Here is a 19,203-nt window from a genome sequence, read left to right on the forward strand (position 1 = left end):
ACTGTATAATCATATATCACATTTTTCTCATTTAATCTTCCATCTCGTCTTCCATGTCATCTTCTTCTAATCTCGCTGTATCTATAGCTCTTTCCTCATCTTCATCTTCGTAAGTAATATCTGTTGCTTCAGTTTCTTCTTCAAGAATTGCAGTTTCTTCTGTAACTTCAGTTTCCTCTTCTGCTTCTTCTATTTCCTCTTCTTTTTCCTCTTTTTCTTCCTTTTCTTCCTCTTTTTCTTCCTCTACTTCCTCTTTTTCTTCCTTTTCTTCCTCTTCCTCTTCATCTCTTTTTATTTTTTCTTCTACAATTATCTCTTCAATCTCTTCCGGAAGCACTTCAGGCTCTGCTTCCTCGATTAAATCTTTTACCGAAGGTTCTTCTCTCAGAATTATTGGTGGTTCAATCATTTCCTCTACTGACACTTCTGCTTCGATGATTGGTTCCTTCATGATGACAGGTGGTACCTTTTCAAGTAACACGCTGGGTTTCTTTCGTACTTCCACCTCTCTAACGCATTTTTTACGATGTATTGGAAAAAAGAGTTTGAAATCCTCCGATATCTCGTCTTCCGAATAAAGTCTAAAGAGAACATTTGTAGCTCGCTTAACTTCAAACTGGATTTAAATATTCTTTCAAGAAAAAAATTTTAAGAAATCGTTGCTTGCTCCAAAATTAATTCACATATTTAAAAAATTTATTGTCTACACAAAAAATAGTAATATAATAAAATTTAATTTTTTAATTTATTTTTTATTAAAAATTATTTTAATAATAAATTGAAAAAATTAATTATAATCTATTCGTATAAATAACATTTTATGATACCAAGATACGATTAAATTTTTTTCACGCTGAAATTGATCCTCAATTAATTTAAAAAAAAAACTAAATGAAATTAGAGTATATATTTAATCGATAATTATATAAATTGCCATACTTTAATATAAAATCAGATGTTGAAAGGACTAAAAAGGGCAAGCAATTTTCTCTGATTATTTCAAAATTTAATCAACGATTAATTGGGAAATTTAAATCGATTCGCGGAGATCCTTACCTATCAGCGAAATAAACGCGTCTGATCCTGCAATTAGCGTGGATCTGCATTCTGGTGGTCTCGATATAATTCGTGCCGTAAGCTCGTCGTGTAAAATCGCACAGATTGAACTGTATCTGATTCCATCCATCTGAAAGCCCGATAGGCATGGACGTGCAAAATGGACGGACACGTGTCGTGCTCTGGAAATTGCTCACGCGAAACCTCCTGTGCATATCTTTATCGTCCAGTATCTATTCAACACAGTTTATTACTTAGATTGATATTTTGAGATTAAGAGCATTTTAACCATTTTTATTTGATTAAATAATTAAATTTTATTTTTTTACACATTTTAATTAATAAAATTTTATTATTTAATCATTCTAACATATTTAGTAAATACAATTTAATCGCCCAGTATCTATTCAATACATATAGTTTCCTACTTGCATTGATATTTTCAGAGAAGGGAAATTTAATATTTTATTTGATTTTTTTTACGTATTTTAGATTATTTAAATTAATAAAATTTAATTATATATATTTAATAATTCTAACATATTTGGTAAATATTATACAATTTAATTAAATAAATACAATTTAATTATTTATTAATAATTTAATTATTTACCATTTTGGGGAGAATCATATTTGAGGGAGTTTAAAAATGCAGTTTAAAAAGAAAACTGTACAGTGCTATTTGATGAAACAAATGGGAATTCTTTATTATTTAATAACGAGAAATGGAAAGGTTCTTATGTTTGTGGAAACAAATGGAAAACCTTCTGTTTGAGAAAGAGAATTAGAAGCCTTAATAATTACGTATTCACATGGGCTTTACTGTTATCTCGAACGTGAAATATTTCTTCATGTTCTTGATGATGATGACAAGGAAAGGCAGTTTGATACCCAATGCTTTCTTTGGATCTGGTGGGCAATAAATGTAGGTCGTGGCTACATTAGTGCCGGCTATTTCCAACGCCAACGATTTTATCTCCTCGTCTGTGATTCTTCGTATGTATCCATTTTTCACCTGTCAAAAATGTATTTTTAATTTAATCTAAATTTATAAATGCATACACGAAAAACATTTTTATTATGTATATTATTAATTGCATTTTTAATATCATAATAATTCATAATATTATATATAATAATATATAATAATATATATAATGTTATGAATATATTATATATATAATATTCATAATATATATTATTAATTGTATATCATGTACATAAAAACGTGTTGCAAAGAGTATTTAAATAAATTACGATTATAGATAGCTATAGAAAGCTTTATATATGTGTATATTCTAGTAATAAATTTTTTGTCGAGATCTTAAATAAATTAAAAATGCTAACGTGCATGTCCCATAATTCCAGAGGAGTCGATCCGCAACTGTACAATATAGACAAAAGTCCGCCTTGATAAGTATTTCGGAACATATCAAGAGACTTTGCTCGATCATTGGCAATTGGGAACCTTCTTTCAACTTGACAGATGTCGAATTAAATTTCTTCCTTTGTTTCTCAAATTTTTTCATTAACTGTCAACATCTCCTTTCGAATTTTTTATTTCGAAAATAATGATTAATAATAGTTAAAAAATTATTTCATCTACATATATTGGAAGAATTAAATTTGGTTAAATAATTTTTTTTAATAATCTATCAGAAAATTAAAAATTATATATAATTATAATTTTTGATTTAAATAGATTATAAAAATATGAGTTAAATTTTTCCTTACCAAGACACAGGTGACAATTTCCATAATTATTTAATTCACACAATTATCGATTTTTAATTAAAATTTTTCTTACCAATAAGACAGTTAACAATTACAACAATAATAATTAAAGAATTATTAACACATAATTTAATAACAGATATAACTATAGAATACTTATTTTTTGAATTACAAAAATGCAATAAAAGATCATTTCAGTGGAACACATAAGACAATTTATATATTTATATATTTATATATATATATATATATATATATATATATATAATATATTTATATTATATTTATATATTTATATTTATATATTTATATTTATATTTATATTATTTATATATTTATATATTATATATTTATTTATTTTTTATTTCTACATAAAGGCGATTCTATTAGGGATCTCGAACAAGTTCATTTAATCGACGTCTCTCCTTTTCCGTCATCGGATCGGGCACTATCAGCATCTTCGGCGACATACCGACGCTGAAGACGCGATCGATTCTGACACCATCGAGAGCGAACATCTGGATCATCGAGAAGTGTGTGATCTCGCGATTCAGCTGCCGAGATACTTGTCGTCTGATTTTTTGCACGCGATGTCTGCAGACCACGTGACTTCAAAAATAACGCAATTATAGTTTGTCAATCACCAAAAATTATAATTCTTCAAAAAAAAAATTTTTTTTAAATTTATTTAACTAATCGACAGGCCGAGGATGGTTCAAAAAAAGGAAATATTCAAAATAATTATAAGGAATTAAGAAAAAAATTATTTTGTTGTTTCTGTGTCTGGTCCTTATTTAACACCCTTTTTATAGCCGAGAGTTGAGCTTCCTATTTTGTTTCGGAAGAGAAGACAAATTTCAACACATTTTTTGACATTTTAAGTTGCTTTAGATATCCGGATTCAGTTCGTTGACATAAGGGATAATTTTATGCGACGGTGACATATAAGGATTAATTTTACACCGACGTATAAAATTAACTCTTATGTCAACGAACCGGTATTCGGATATCCAAAGCAATTTTAAATGTCGAAAACGTGTCAAAATTTTTCTTTTCAGAAATAAATTTAGACTAAAAAAGGTTAATAAAGACCAGGCACAGATATTAAACGCAACGAAATAAAATTATTTATAATAAAATTCCTCATTAATTATTTTGAACGTTTTATTACGTCCTTTCTTTGACAGAGTAAAGATTAATTAAATAAAAGTCATATATAATTATATTTAATTTGCCAGAAATGCGCTTTCTTATGTCTTCATATTTAATAAACTTGCGTTTGATTTTATTGATTGAATAAATTAACCCTTACTAAGGCAAGACTTTCAGATCGGTGTAGCTGGGGTGGATCGAGACGTCACTTCGATACAATTCCGGAAATAGCTTCATATGCTTCGTAAGGTACTTGCGATAGGCAGATTTTCCCTCTTTCGTCTCCCGAGGACCATCGGGTATCTCGTCTTCCACAAACGGATCATCTTCCTTATTCATTCTTGAAATTCGAAATTACTCCGTAATTTTTTTCGACCACTTTTTTATCCCTTTTTAAACGCGACTGGAAATCGATTTCACATGTCGGCACAAAAACTGAGAAATTTTAAGAAGAATTCCATTTGCTAATTTGTTAAAATAAATAAACATTTTTTTTTTCTCTTCCACTGCAAAAGAATTTTTGTAAGGTCACATCGTTTTAATTGCGAGAACCGAAATTTGGCTCTTCTTCGCGGAAAAATATCGTTCTCCAGAGACCGCGGAATTTGGCAAGTCGGCTAAACGGGCGACAAACTCAATGATGCGATTCGAGGAAAGTTTGTCCGATTTGTAACGAAGTGAGCGCCTGTGCCTTGTACAGATATCGATTTGGTTTCCAGGTAAATCAATAAAGAGATTCGGCTCATTCTTATTCCGAGTCGTCCACGGTGCACTGAACTCTTCATCACGCAGACGAAGAAAAACGGGTCGTAAAATACCAAAAGTAATTCTGACAACTTTAGATCTGACGATCCTTGTAATTGAGAAAAATTCAAAAATTAAGATAGCTAGATCCCTTAACACTTTAAAAATTATTATTTTTTTGAAAGATCCAAAGTTTTATTTTATTATCGATCTTTCGTGAACTTTTTTTCGAAAGACTAAGATGCAATGTAAAAAATTAAGAAGAGTTTAAAGATTAAATTGAAACAATTTTATTTATTAATTTTATTTATTAATTTAATTTAAATTAAAATTAATTTAAAATTAATTTTAATCTAAATTAAATTTAAGAAAAGCGGTGTCGTGAAATACCGAAAGTAATCCTATATGACAACATTAAATCTGATGATCTTTGTAATTCGAGAAAAGGAAACAAAAAATTTAAAAATTGAGATAGATCTCTTAACATTTAAAAAATTATAATTTCTCTCTAAAATGCAAAGTTTTATTTTGTTATCAATCCTTTATATATAATACATTGAGAAGAAATAATTCAAAAGACCAAGATGCAATGTAGAAAATTAAAGAAAGTTTAAAGATAAAAGTTAAAAAATTTTATTTATTAATTTAATTTAAATCAAAATTAATTTTAATGTAAATTAAATTAAATAAAATTGTGGTATTAACAATTTCAAAGATCGAAAGATTTATAAATTTATCTGCTTCAGTTAAAAGAAGATAAATATTCATGAAATTAAAATGAAATTAAATCAAATTTAATAATTTATTTTATTTTTTTTACCTTAAAAATTAAATCAAAAACATTCAAAGACTTAAAGCTCCGAAAATTCAGAGTCCTGAAATCTAAACGCAGTTTGAGGAGTCTACTTCTACAAAAAGCTAAAGAAAAAAGTCTCCACAAGAGGTTTAGCGTTTAAAAAGAAATTGAAGGATCTCTTGTGAGATTTCTCTCGAATCTCTCGAAACAAAATGAATTTTAAAAGCGTAGTTTTTTTACAGTCTCCGGTTTCAAAATACGATCCCTCGGATAAATAAAAAAGAGTATTTTGTTCGATCAATTAAGATTTTGTGCATTCTTCAATTGAGATCTCGCATTCTCTCTTCTAGTGGCCTTCGTGCCGAGAGCCAATTTTATCGCACGGCTGCACGCGATAAAGGCAGCATTGTGATATCTCGATAGAGCATAGGGTAAGCGAGGAGAATTATGTGTGTGAGTTAATTAAATTTATTTCGCATTTTCCGCAGAGCCGAGCGCGTGATTCCACGATATATAATGTTCCTTTTCTTATCGTCGCGTGGGTGTATTTGTTGAAAGCTTCTCTCTGCTTCATTTCTGCATGTCTTATTGATTTCTGTGTGCATATATGAATGTAAGAGAGGTGGAGACTCCTTTAAATCACGTAACGAGACTGTCGTTGTCGTATTCAGCGGATTAATTAAAATTGTAATTTGTAAATCCAGCCAGAAGGTAATCTGACAACTCGTTGACAAGTTGTTGCAAGAATCTTTTCTAGTTCCTCAGCTTTCTTAATCAAATTTTAATGTCCCGTTTTATATGCAATTTTGAGTGACATTTTTCTTAACAATCTGTGATCGTTGATCCTTTTGATCCTTTAGAGATTCTGCGAAATTCGTTCCGCTTCAAATCCCTGAATTTTTAAGGAAACGAGAAAAATAAACCGCGTGTTTCTAAGATCCTTCAGAAGAAATCTGTTGCATTGTTGTATGACATGTTTTAATGATTTGATTAAATATAAAATATATATTAATTATAATTAAAAGGATAATATTGAAATAAATAATTAAATAATATATAAATTTAATGTAAATAACTAATAAATAATTAAATGGCACATTAATTAAATATTATGGATTCTCTAAAATAGTAACATGTATGTACATAAAAATTAATTTTTTCCACACGCATTTTACTCCAAAGAATGTTAAAATATTAAAAACAAAAAAAATAAAAATTATAAGTATTATATAATTAAATGTTATAAAATTTGAAATAGCTATATGAAATTAATTCATTTATCATAAGCATTTTATTTCAGAGAAAGTTGAAAGATTGAAAACAAAAATAGAAATTAATCGAATTTAAGCTTTAGTATCATTTTTTTGGCTTTTGTCTTTAATAGATTAAAATTTCAAATAATATAGAAATTCAATAATATAATATAAAATATATAATATATGATGTAAAAAATAATAAATATTATTATACATAATATATAATAAAAAATATATAATATATATTAATATATTATATATTTAAAATATAATATATTATATATAATATATATACTATATAATATAAAATATAATATAATATATAATATATAATATAAAATATAATATAAAAAATAATAAATATTATTATACATATTAATTAATATGTATATTAATATACAAGAAAATATGCATATTAATTAACTAAATTTATAAAATGTTATGTGAGTTTCAAAATAATGACATAAAATTAATTAATTTATCGCGTTTTACTTCAGAGAAAACAAAAAGCTTGAGAACTTTTGGGAAATTAATGAGTTCGACAATTTTGGCACGTTGCCTTCACAACAGATCGAAATGTTGAAATTGCGAATTAAAATCGAACTGCTTCTCGCTAACAAATTGGCCGGTCGTTCCAACGGAAAAGCTCGGAAACTCAACGCTCATGCTCGGATTTATTGATATTTGCTCGCAAAGCAAAAGGGGGAGCTCTCGCCGTCACACCCGCAAGCTCAACAGTCTTCAGGTGTACAGCTGATCGTGAAGGACGAGGCGAGCACATCGTGGATCCGGGGACGATTTTCAAACAAGATTTCCGAAGATCACCATGAGCGAGTGACAGTGGGTCGCGCGACAATTTTCCGGGAGTGCTGTCATCGTCTGCCGTGACTTTCGAGACTTTCCGTATCGTCGCCGTAATGTCATCCAGATAGCGAGATAAAGCTCCTCCTCTCTCTCACTCACTCACTCACTCACTCACTCTCTCTTTGCCTCTCCGTCTCTGTTTCTAAAGAACCGGACGGTCCATTCCCAGAAGAGCTATACCTCCTTCTCGCCCAATTTTCGCTGTAAAAGATAAGAACGTATATATCCGAGAATCCGACGATTTATTTATTTCGAAGAGGACCTAAAAGTATCTGCTTCAGTCGAAATATCAATATTGAGAAAATAATTAAATAGATACACATATTTTTTTCACAAACAAGAACTCCTCCAAATGCACAAAGCCCTCTGAGCATTTAAAGACCGGACACGACTTTAGAAGATTTCAATTTTTAATCAGGATTTAGAGAACCGATATAGGTTCCTGAAGAAATCGATGAATAAAATTTTGCGTAAAGAGATTCCGGTTTTTAATTAAACAGTTGGATTTAGATATATAGACGAGGCTTTAGAAATCAATTTCATCGATCTGTTAAATTCCATCGATCTACTTGAGAATCCTAAAGAATTTTTGGATCGTTCAAGAATCCACGAGCTTCCTGAAGAATTTTCCAACAAGAAGATGCGACCAAGTAATTCGAGAACCCTTGTAAACTTGTAATAAATAATAAAACCTCTCGTAATCGTTAGTCAATGTTGATGAAAATCGAAGTATCGACCTATAAGAGCTACAGTTTGGAAGCTCTTGCCGTCGTCGAGACGGTTGATAGCCACGAGAGATCCTTACAATGGCCAGCGAAAAGGCATCAAACCAATACAGGTTGGCAAAACGTATAAATTTCTATGAATGTATAAATTTATAAATGTAGACATTTTTGTTTCTTTGGAATTTTAATCCTTTTGTCAGTGAACGAGTTCCCGAGTATCCATATGTTGATGAAAAGGTGATAAATTATGCATTGACAGAAGAGTTAAAAAACCTTTATATTGAAAGCAAATTTCACTGAAAAAAATTATTAAATTAATAAATATTTCAATATTGTCTAATAGAACATTTATTTGAAACAAATAAATATTTATCTATTTTAAAAAGGATTTTCTTATATCAAATAAATATTTTTCACATCAAATCAATATTATCAGTTCCAAATAATAAATGATTAGTTAGGAAGTATTGAAATAAGTACTTATCCGAATCCAATAAAATTTTTTTCAGTCTAATAATAGAATATGTAATCCTGTCTCAAGAATTCACTCAGAACTTGTAAACTATAAAACTGCTTTAATTTAAATTTGAAAAAATCTGTTTCTTTTTTATTTGTTAACCCTCCCTCGTAAAAGCGTGTCTTACTTTGCAAGGACATCGTTACCAGTTCCGGGTCATTCCGAAATAAATCTCTGCTCGATGACGCTGCAGCTGGGCAAGGACATCAGCAAGACCAGCATGCCAGTCATCTTCAACGAGCCCCTCTCGTTTCTGCAACGCGTCGCGGAGTATATGGAATATGCCAAATTGCTCAAACAGGCAGCCCAGGAACAATCGCCTATTTCCAGACTACAGGTGAACGAGAAAATTTGAAAAATTAATTACCCCACCAACACATTAATTATATATAAGCGTTTCAGGAATGTTCAAACCTTAACGTTCATAAAACATGTGAATGTCCATCTAGTGAAACGTTATAATACTTGTCATTCATTATTGATGCTTATTCAATAGATTTTTAAAAGATTGCAAATTTAATTGGGCGCATCAATATTCTCTGTGCACTAAAAATATAAAGACTCACAATTTTTCGAATGATACAAGTCTTTGAATTTTTACTGTTCTACACGGACGTTCACATCGTTAAAGGAACAAATCATTCGACAGGTTAACAAATAAAAAACGTTTGTTAAGGGGATGCTGACCATGACTGTTTTACCGACTTTGAGTTCAAGGGATTTTCTTTTTATTGGTTATACAGATTGAAAAATCCTTCTCCGCAATTAAAGTACTGATAATAGTGAACGGGGAGCGCTTCAATTTCGTATAAAAAAACCATTAAAGTTAAAAAATTACAGTTTTTTATCGACCTCGTGCATCAGTTCATAACAATACTTACTTAATACAAAAGTTCTGTAGTTTATTTGTGTACAAAATGTGGCGCTCCCAATAAAGATGACATGAAAGAATAATACAGAAGTAATAAAGATATTATCAATACTTTCATTGTGGAGGATTTTTCAATTCTATATATTCAATAAGAAGTGAGCCTAACCTAACTTAAAGTCGGTAAAACAGAACAATAGCAGCAATCCTTTAAACGTTTACATAACGTTAATATGTTGGTGGGGTAATGATTCAATTAAAAAAATTAATAATCTCGCACAGTACGTCGCGGCTTTTGCTGTGAGTGCCCTCGCTTCGAACTGGGAACGCTTTGGAAAACCCTTCAATCCGATCTTAGGCGAAACGTACGAGCTGCAACGCGAGGACTTCCGGTAATCGACTCCGTTCAGTTTTTATCTATCAATTTTTTAATTTATAATTTATTTATATATTTTGTATAATTTTATTTATTATTTTTTCAATTTCTATTTATTAATTTGTTCGATTAATTAATTTTTTAATTATTTTTTCTTATTTATTAATTGAAATTATTGTTCAGTATTATTTAATTCTGATAATTTACTGTAATACTGTTATTCTATAGGAAAATCAGATTACTTTAGCCCTCAGATATCATGATATATATAGAACTCATAATTACTGCTATAAGTGATAGTAAATTCACACACACACACACACACACACACGATTAAAAATTATTTCCTTATAAATCTTTTAATTTTAATAAATATTATTTACAAATAATAAGATCATACAAACATCACAATTTCGAAAATTTAACGAAATTTCTTGATGTCTACTATAGATTAACCACATATTAAAAATACGAGAATTTTTTTAACAAAAAAAATAAAAATTAGAGTTTAAATTTTTTTTAGTTTAAAAATCTTTATACCGAAAACAACTTCTAAATTTGTTTTCAGGATAATATGCGAACAGGTCTCGCATCATCCTCCGGTGTCCGCATTTTATGCCGATAGCGAGGATTTCATCTTTCATGGCAGCATTCATCCCAAATTGAAATTCTGGGGAAAATCCTTGGAGGTGCACCCGAAAGGAATTGTCACGGTTGAACTACTTAAGTAAGTCCTTTTAATTATGACCATAATTAACTTATAATTAATTTTATTTGTGTGTTAGATATTTTTCTCGATATATATATGTATATATATTATTTTGTGAATATCTCCATCTCATATAATTAACTTATAACTTAATTAATTTAATTTATTCATGTGTTAAATATTTTTCCTTGATATATATATATATATATATATATATATATATATATTTATTTATTTATATTATTTTGTCAATATCTCTATCTCTCATTTTTTTTTCATTATCATTAGACACTAAAAAATCTTATTAAAAGCTCAATAATTTTTAAAACAAAGTTAAGTTATTAAAAAATTTTTACACAATGTTAATAAATTAAATGATTATTTCCTAACATACACTGGTAAAAAAAATATGGAGTACTTTTTTATATCGTAAAAATTAAAGCGTTGAAAATCGGAGAAAAGTCATTGTAGACAAAAAATTAAAAAAGTATTTCAAAGCTTAAAGTTTTAACTTTAAGAGAGAACTTCAACTTTTCAAGAGAAATTTTTTATCGAGCAGCTAGAGTGTCAAAAATATGTAATTTTAAAGAACAAACCCAGATAGCCACAGTGATTATTATGACATTTTGATGTCATAATAATTACTGTGGCTATCTGGGAAGCAATATGTATTTTTTTTAAAGACAAGGAAAATAAAAGAATTTTTTTCCAACCAACTATAACGTGTTAAAGTTGAAACTTTAAAATACTTCTTTAATTTTTGTCTACAATGAATTTTCCCCGAATTTTAGCGGTTTAAAAATAGTCTAATTTTTAGGGTATAAAAGTATTCCTTATTTTTTTAAATAGTGTATATTATCATCAATATTTCTGTCTCAATTTTCAATTATTCCTATCAATCTTAATTAATTAAGAAGTAAACGGTTCTGATATTGAATATTTTGCTAACGAACGGGCTAATTAAGAACCAAGCGTTAATTAATTATTAGTTAAGATTTAAAAGAAAAGAAGATTTAAGAAAAACTTGGAGAAAAACTCAACACTTTTTCAACGGACCTCGCTGTTAATAATTGTGTTTAAATAGATGGAAAGAGGCTTACACTTGGCAAAATGTCAATTGCATACTTCACAATGTTCTGGTGGGACAATTGTGGATGGAACAATCGGGCCCTTTGGAGATCAGACAACACGGAGGAGACAATTTGAAAGCTAAACTATGTTTTATTAAAAGCACCTTGAACGGCAAGGACATTCATCGCGTCGAAGGTTTCATAACGGATCAGGAGTAAGTTTAAAAAATTTCCAAGGTTGACAAAAGATGACATAATCGCAAGAGAGAAGAAGTTTAGCTTGATTAATTTATTTGCCATGCAAATTTGAATAAGATGAATTATCGATATTATTTTCTGACATACAAATATATATTTATATTAATATATATTTTAAAATATATAGAAAAAAATATATATATATATAATATTATATGTATAAAATATATTATATATGTATATTAAATATTATTAAAAAATATTATATATATAAAATATATGGTATAATATATTAAATATATGTGTAATATTTTCAGAAAAAGAAAGTTACTTTTTCTTTATGGCAAATGGATTGAAATTTTACGATCCTGTGAGCCATCTTTGTATGAAGAGACACTAGAGAAGCTCAGAATGGAGGCGAAAAGCCCACAGGGTAGTCCAGGACACAAAAAGGTCCAAGCGAAACTTCACAGTCTCAAGGTCGGAGCTTTTAAGCCCTTACATCAGGTATCGAACAATTCTCCCTCAACGAATCAATCCATTTCTCTGATAAATTAAATTTTATTTCCTTTTCAAATTTATTATATACAGGGTGTCCCAAAATTAATAGCAGATATTTTAATTTAGATTCTTGGGATCATTTGGAGACGATTTTTCTTACACAAAAATGTCGAGACATCAATCATTTTCGAATTATAAGCGATTGCAAATAAGGAGTTTTTCCTAAACTAAGCTTTGTGGAAATAAAATATTAATAAAATTACATTTTTTTATTAATTTCATGTAGAGTTTATTTTAATAAAATTTTAAGGCTTAATTACGAAGATACATGATAGCAAAAATTGGGAACATGCAAAAAATGATGACCTCTCTCGACATTTTCGCTGAAGAAAAATCGTCTCTAAATGATCCCAGGAATCTACCATTAAAAGATTTACTATTAATCTTGGGACACTCTGTATATTAAACATATTATTAAATTTCATTGACTAAATTTACAGGACGCGATAGACGAGTCTTTGAGTACGGTTGTCGATGACATTCCAATCGTGGAGGAAATTCCAGGATCTATTACATTGTGGGAAGCCACACCGAGACCTAGCAATAGTTCGGATGTCAGTTTAATTAAATTGATAATTAAAATATTTTGACAGAGATATATCTTTTTTTCGAAAATTTGCTAAAATCTCTAAAGAAATATAATTCGGGGCTTAAAAATTCAATGCGACACTAGTAGTAGTCGCGTGAACTATCATAAATGGTCGTCGCGAATATGCATCTAACATTATCTTATTATTATTGGAAAAATTAATTAATAATGTTCCACTTGTAGACATAAGGAATATAAATCTATTCTTTCTAGACTTTTCATAGTTACATCGCACATAATATAATCATACCGGAATTTATAACATTCTGGCCTTTGATCATATTCCTTGAAATAGGCGTAGCTTTTGTAGAATCACAAAGTGTGTCTATGTCCGCAATGACAACATCTTTTTCACTAAAAAGTTTATTTTTACATTTAAAACTGTCGTTGTTGTATATTCACGGCGGCCATATTTGTTTTGCTTCAGTAGCGCCTCTCTTACCGCGGTAGACGTTCTTTTGCCAATAGTTTTTATTATTTTTATTATCTATATTCTTTTTTATTTTATAAATTATATTTTTCTTAAACTTTTCTCTGATTGAGAGATGCAAAAATATATATTAATTTAAAAATATAATTTACAGTACTATCAGTTTACGACATTTGCAATGTCACTGAATGAGCTAGAACCGGATATGGAAGAGGCCCTGTGTCCGACCGACTCCAGATTAAGGCCGGACATCCGGAAATTGGAAAATGGTGATCAAGATGGTGCCGCGTCTGAGAAAGCTAGGCTCGAAGAGAAACAGAGGGATACCCGCAAAGCGCGCAAACAGAAGAAAGGACACGAATATATTCCCAGGTGTGCATTCCATTTTAAAATAATATATTTAATATTTTTAAAAAATATAAAAATTTGAACTTGAAAGATTTAAAGAATTTTAAAGACATTCGAAAGTGACGGAATCTTATAATTCTAATTCTGATTTAATTTTCATGTTTTTTTATTTTAATTTTAATTTAAAATTCAAATATTAATAATATATAGATAATTTTTCTTTTGCTAAAATAATTATAATATTAGTCTGACATTTACAAAAAATAAAAATTGTGTTTAATTAAAAATTATCCTTATTATATTGTATTGTAGTTTAAATAAATTACCGATTAATGATCTCTAATTTCTCATTACTTCTCTATCTAGTAATATCAAAAATGAATTTGCAGATGGTTTCAATCCGGCACGAATCCTTACACAGGTCAGGAAGATTGGATATATCGGGGCGGATATTGGGATCGTAATTTCACCGAAATTGAGGACATCTTTTAAGGAAGTTTCTTTAGTTTTCCATTAACGCCCGCGAGAATCGATAATCGGGCGTCTTATTAGTGCAAAATTATAAATAAATTGCCTAAGAGGTTTGCGGGCGCGTAGATCGATAATAGACGCCTTTAGAGATCGATGTCTTTGTGTAATAAAGTAATTAACCCTTCTGTTAATGAACAGATACCAAGATATCCAAATAATTTTAAATGCTATAAAAATATGTTGAAACTTCTCTTTATTTCTGACAACACATCACAAAAGACCGATTTGTATTCGGAAACCTAAAATATAACGAAAACGAATTTTCAATATCCAGCAACTGCTAAAAAATTAAGAAATTAAATAAAAAATTTTATTTATATAAAAAATTTATAATTACACAATATTTTATATTTATATTGTATTTACACTCATTTTATATTCGTATTTACATTTATTTTATATTTATATTTATATTTATATTTATATTTATATTAAAAAAGAATTAATTAAATAAAATAATTGGGTATCCATACATGGAAAGATGAAAAATTGTTAATTGATAGAAGGGATAATTTAAAGTGAATCTCGTGAGTCGAAGAATGTAATTGAACGTTCAAAAATTCCATAAAAATCTATAAAATTATAGGATTTATTGATTTTGAATGTTCGATTATATTCTTGGCTCATCTTTTCCCGCAGACTTATCCAACACTATTTTTATATAAGAAGCCAAGTCGAGAATGATTAGTAAGAGACTTTTCTTTTTTTTTATAGCATTCCCTGCTTGAAGAAACCCGTAAGAAATAAACGGAAATTGAAATCTGTACAGGATGTTCCTAAAGCAGAGCAACTCATTTCAGGAACATTCTGTATAATTTCGTTTGTGAGCTTCATCGTTTCACTCTATATCGGTTTTTCAGTCAAACGTGATTAAATATATGTATATCCAAATCGCTTTTCTATATAAATTATCAACCTGTCAATTCAATGAATAAATTACGTTTCGATGTTTTAAGACGCGAGAATCTATATCTTAGTTCTATTCAAAAATATTCTTGTATATTTATATCAACTATACATATACATATACGTAATAGAAATATAAAATATCGTATATCCTCTATCGTTTGTAAGAATGCAGTCTGAAATTTAGAAACGAGAAACGAGTCATCTCTTATCAATCAACGTGCAAACAAAACAGGGAAAGAGAACATTTCTGTGAAAGTATCAGATGAGATGGTCCAATATTTTGCAAATAGAAAAAGAAAGAGAAAAAGAGAGCATAATTCGACCGTATCGATTTTCTCTTTCGTGTGATTCTATCGGACTCTTTGGGCAGGAATCTCGTAGACTATTTCATGTAAATATACATATAGCGGCTGTGTAATATATCTGTACCAAAGTCAAGTACCAATGAATCAAACGATTAGCTTCAAGATTAGCTTCTTATATCGATCGAGCAATAATTATTTTAAATTTGTGCATTACTTTCGACTTAAGATCTGGAGAAAAAATCGCGCTAAATTTTGCGGCGAATCGAGAGCAAACAGATGCCAAAATTTGCGGATTTAATGAATCTGGATTTCTCAGAACATTTCTCAAAGATCTCAAGCGAAAGAGCTAGAAATTTTTTAATATTATACATATTAATATTATTAAAATATATGTATTAATAATATTAATATAATAATATTAATGTATCATAATTTTAATATATGTTAATAATAAATTTAATAATATTAATATATATTAATACTATTAATTATTAAAGAATATCGTTCTCGTGATAACTATAGCAACGAGTTGATGCGACTTCGCATGCACTTTATATGCATTGAAAAGTAATAACGTCGTATCAATTAGTCACTATTGTTATTCAACGCGACGTTTCTTAATAATTACAATACAAATATCATTAAAGGCCGCATTACACTTTGAGTTGCGAGCTCGGTTGCAATTGAAGTTACGATTGACAGTTGCGGATCCAAACAGCTGATCAGCTGATCAACTGTCAACCATAACTTCAACGCGTAATACAGCCTTAATAATGGAAAAAAATGCACATCGCTACCAAAGAATGCAAAAAGGATCGAATATGTGTGATGTTACGTTTCTTCCAGATCAAGTATAGATGTATCTTTTGCGTGATATATAGACGCCTCTTAGGATAAAAAATTCAGACAAACGTGTTGCGTATTGTGTGTGCGTTGTGCGACAAGCTTAATTTAGGAAGGACGACAATAATTTGAGGTTCTCTAAGAGCCAAAAATTTTCAAGTCGCGTTGCAAGAAACATCTAAATTCTAGACCATGCTACAAAAACGACGTTTATTATAATCGATCGATAATAATTATAGAATTTTTTTCGAAGATGTAAAGATAAAAAATTTGCATCTCGAGAAACGAATATAAAAGCGACCTGGATGATAAAATTTCTTTTTCGTAAAAATGTTTGTCTTTGGAATTGAAAGACTTATTATTATAGTGGATGATAATAATTTATGAAATAATAATAATAATAATTTATCAATTTAATAATTTTTGAAATTCGCGGCATGATTTGGAATTTAGATCCTCGAATTATGTGATCCTATTAGTCTATCAAACTGATTGTATGTTGCTGCAAATACAAGTTCTTCACTTATTGCAGTCAGCAATTTTCGGCTGCATAAAACAAAACTGCACAATTATCGAGTATACGAATGCGTATGTACATTCTCACAAATGATTACACGAACGAATACACGTGTGTGTGTGTGTGCACATATATAGAAGTACATATCTACGTCTGATAGGATTTCTACGCTTCCATAAAAAAAAGGACAGATTATATTTATATTGATAAAATGTGATTATCACTTATGGTAATAATATCTGTGAGTCGCCTCTGAAAATCTTATTATTGTTAACAATCGCACACGTAATTTGTAGGAACTCGTTGTATTTGCGTTGAATAGATCACATCATGTGTAATTGTATATAGAAAATAGCATTAGAAATAAATGTTGTTACAAAAGAGCTTTCGAGATCTTTATACACACATATACACATATATATATATATATATATGTGTGTGTGTGTGTGTGTGTGTGTGTTTATGTCCTTTCATTTAATTTGATCAGTCCTGTGCTTGAAGAAACTCGTAAGAAATGAACGGAAATTGAAATCTGTACAGGATGTTAAAGTAGAGCAACTCATTTCAGGAACAATCTGTATAATTTGGTTTGTGAGCTTTATTGTTTTATTCTATGTCGGTTTTTCAGTCAAACGTGATTAAGTATATGTATATCCAAATCGCTTTTCTCTATATAAATTATCAACCTGTCAATTCAATGAATAAATTACGTTTCGATGTTTTAAGACGCGAGAATCTATATCTTAGTTCTATTCAAAAATATTCTTGTATATTTATATCAACTATACATATACATATATGCGTAATAGAAATATAAAATATCGTATATCCTCTATTGTTTGTAAAAATGCAAACTAAAATTTAAAAACGAGGAACGAGTCATTTCTTATCAATCATCGTGCAAACAAAACAGAAAGAGAACATTTTTGTGAAAGTATCAGATGAGATGGTCCAATATTTTGCAAATAAAAAAAAAAAGAGAAAAAGAGAGCATAATTCGATCGTATCGATTTTCTCTTTTGTGTGATCTCAAGAAGAACAGCAGATGAAAATGATGTCAATTTGACTTTTCTGTTCTCCTTGGATCTATATGCTTACATCTCTTTAAAATGTGATTGTTAAAATTAATTAAATATAATAATTAAAGTTAAAATTCCGATTAACACATTTTGCAGTATTTCAATATCTATTAAAAATATTAGTAATAAGTGCCAAATTAGGTTGCACAATTTGACAGTTATGTAATATAATTTAATAAACATTAATATAAAAATTAATATTTTATTTAATTAAATTTATTAAAATTAAAATGTAGATTTACCCAAGAAAGAAGAGAGACGGCGGGGGGAGAGAAAGAGAGAGAGAAAGATAGAGAGAGAGAGAGAGAGAGAGAAATTGTGTTATGTGATTTATTGTAAACTAAAAATGCTAATCAATCACAAATTTTATATAATAACAAATTAAATGTAAAAGATATTTTAATATTGAACATATAAGCACAAACAATTATAATTAGTTTATATATAACTTTAACATATTACTAATTCTTATAGTTATACAAACATGTTTTATATATATATACATAAATAATTCTTTATTTATACTATTATATTGTATTAATAATATAATTAACTTATAATATGATCTGTATATGTATATAATATACATAATATATAATATATATTATTATTTTATATATGCCAACACACACACACACACACACACATACACATACACATAAATGGTACACGCATATATATAGATAATAGCGAATTTAATAATACGTATAAATATAAATATGTTGGCTGTAAATTTTTATAATATTTAAATAAATATTCATTATATATACCCAAACAAAAAAAACTGCAAGAATACGAAAAAATTACTGATATAATAATACTTTTTCTATACCAGTAATTTTTTCATATTCTTGTAATTCCTTTTGTAAGGGTATAAATATAAATATATATATATATATATATATATATATGTACAATACATGTATATGTGTGTGTGCGTAAAAATATATTTTGATTAATTTGCGTAAAAAAATTAAAAACAAGTCAATATGTAATTTAAAATTAATAGATAGTACATTTATCATT

The 19,203-nt window shown here is 28.7% G+C and overlaps 3 protein-coding genes across 3 annotated transcripts; 1 reads left to right on the forward strand and 2 right to left on the reverse strand.

Moving 5' to 3' along the window:
* Window positions 1-31: 31 nt before the first annotated feature.
* LOC146724095 (cilia- and flagella-associated protein 20) lies at window positions 32-2,493 on the reverse strand. The gene is made up of 4 exons (XM_085480593.1): window positions 2,404-2,493; window positions 1,880-2,071; window positions 1,057-1,289; window positions 32-581 (listed from the first exon to the last, which is right to left on the reverse strand). Exons 1-4 carry the CDS (start codon window positions 2,485-2,487, stop codon window positions 32-34), a joined length of 1,059 nt encoding a protein of 352 aa, XP_085336719.1. The 5' UTR covers window positions 2,488-2,493.
* A 679-nt stretch (window positions 2,494-3,172) lies between these two features.
* Window positions 3,173-4,559, reverse strand: LOC146724096 (uncharacterized). Its single transcript, XM_085480576.1, has 2 exons — window positions 4,103-4,559; window positions 3,173-3,399 (listed from the first exon to the last, which is right to left on the reverse strand). The coding sequence occupies exons 1-2, from the start codon at window positions 4,279-4,281 to the stop codon at window positions 3,177-3,179; spliced, it is 402 nt and encodes a 133-aa protein (XP_085336702.1). The 5' UTR covers window positions 4,282-4,559; the 3' UTR covers window positions 3,173-3,176.
* Window positions 4,560-7,454: 2,895 nt separating this feature from the next.
* Window positions 7,455-17,481, forward strand: LOC114939151 (oxysterol-binding protein-related protein 2). Its single transcript, XM_029313376.2, has 9 exons — window positions 7,455-8,440; window positions 8,980-9,181; window positions 9,995-10,104; window positions 10,657-10,815; window positions 11,882-12,082; window positions 12,383-12,572; window positions 13,067-13,180; window positions 13,800-14,017; window positions 14,383-17,481. The coding sequence occupies exons 1-9, from the start codon at window positions 8,409-8,411 to the stop codon at window positions 14,483-14,485; spliced, it is 1,329 nt and encodes a 442-aa protein (XP_029169209.2). The 5' UTR covers window positions 7,455-8,408; the 3' UTR covers window positions 14,486-17,481.
* Window positions 17,482-19,203: the final 1,722 nt, after the last annotated feature.

This window comes from Nylanderia fulva, unplaced genomic scaffold (assembly GCF_048542155.1).
Source record: "Nylanderia fulva isolate GAGA-0341 unplaced genomic scaffold, ASM4854215v1 Scaffold15, whole genome shotgun sequence".
In the NCBI taxonomy this organism is placed as follows: Eukaryota; Metazoa; Arthropoda; class Insecta; order Hymenoptera; family Formicidae; genus Nylanderia; species Nylanderia fulva.

What these genes read in the sequence shown, in the direction of transcription:
- LOC114939151 (XM_029313376.2), top strand. Translation starts at nt 8,409, where the DNA reads ATGGCCAGCGAAAAGGCATCAAACCAATACAG. An exon ending in CGCCTATTTCCAGACTACAG is followed by an intron (nt 9,182 to 9,994) that starts GTGAACGAGAAA and finishes AATCTCGCACAG; the next exon opens with TACGTCGCGGCTTTTGCTGT. An exon ending in CTTTTAAGCCCTTACATCAG is followed by an intron (nt 12,573 to 13,066) that starts GTATCGAACAAT and finishes CTAAATTTACAG; the next exon opens with GACGCGATAGACGAGTCTTT.
- LOC146724095 (XM_085480593.1), bottom strand. Translation starts at nt 2,487, where the DNA reads ATGTTCCGAAATACTTATCAAGGCGGACTTTTGTCTATATTGTACAGT. An exon ending in TGGAATTATGGGACATGCAC is followed by an intron (nt 2,072 to 2,403) that starts GTTAGCATTTTT and finishes CATTTTTGACAG; the next exon opens with GTGAAAAATGGATACATACG. An exon ending in ATTTCACGTTCGAGATAACA is followed by an intron (nt 1,290 to 1,879) that starts GTAAAGCCCATG and finishes TGTGTTGAATAG; the next exon opens with ATACTGGACGATAAAGATAT.
- LOC146724096 (XM_085480576.1), bottom strand. Translation starts at nt 4,281, where the DNA reads ATGAATAAGGAAGATGATCCGTTTGTGGAAGACGAGATACCCGATGGT. An exon ending in GATCTGAAAGTCTTGCCTTA is followed by an intron (nt 3,400 to 4,102) that starts GTAAGGGTTAAT and finishes TTATTTTTGAAG; the next exon opens with TCACGTGGTCTGCAGACATC.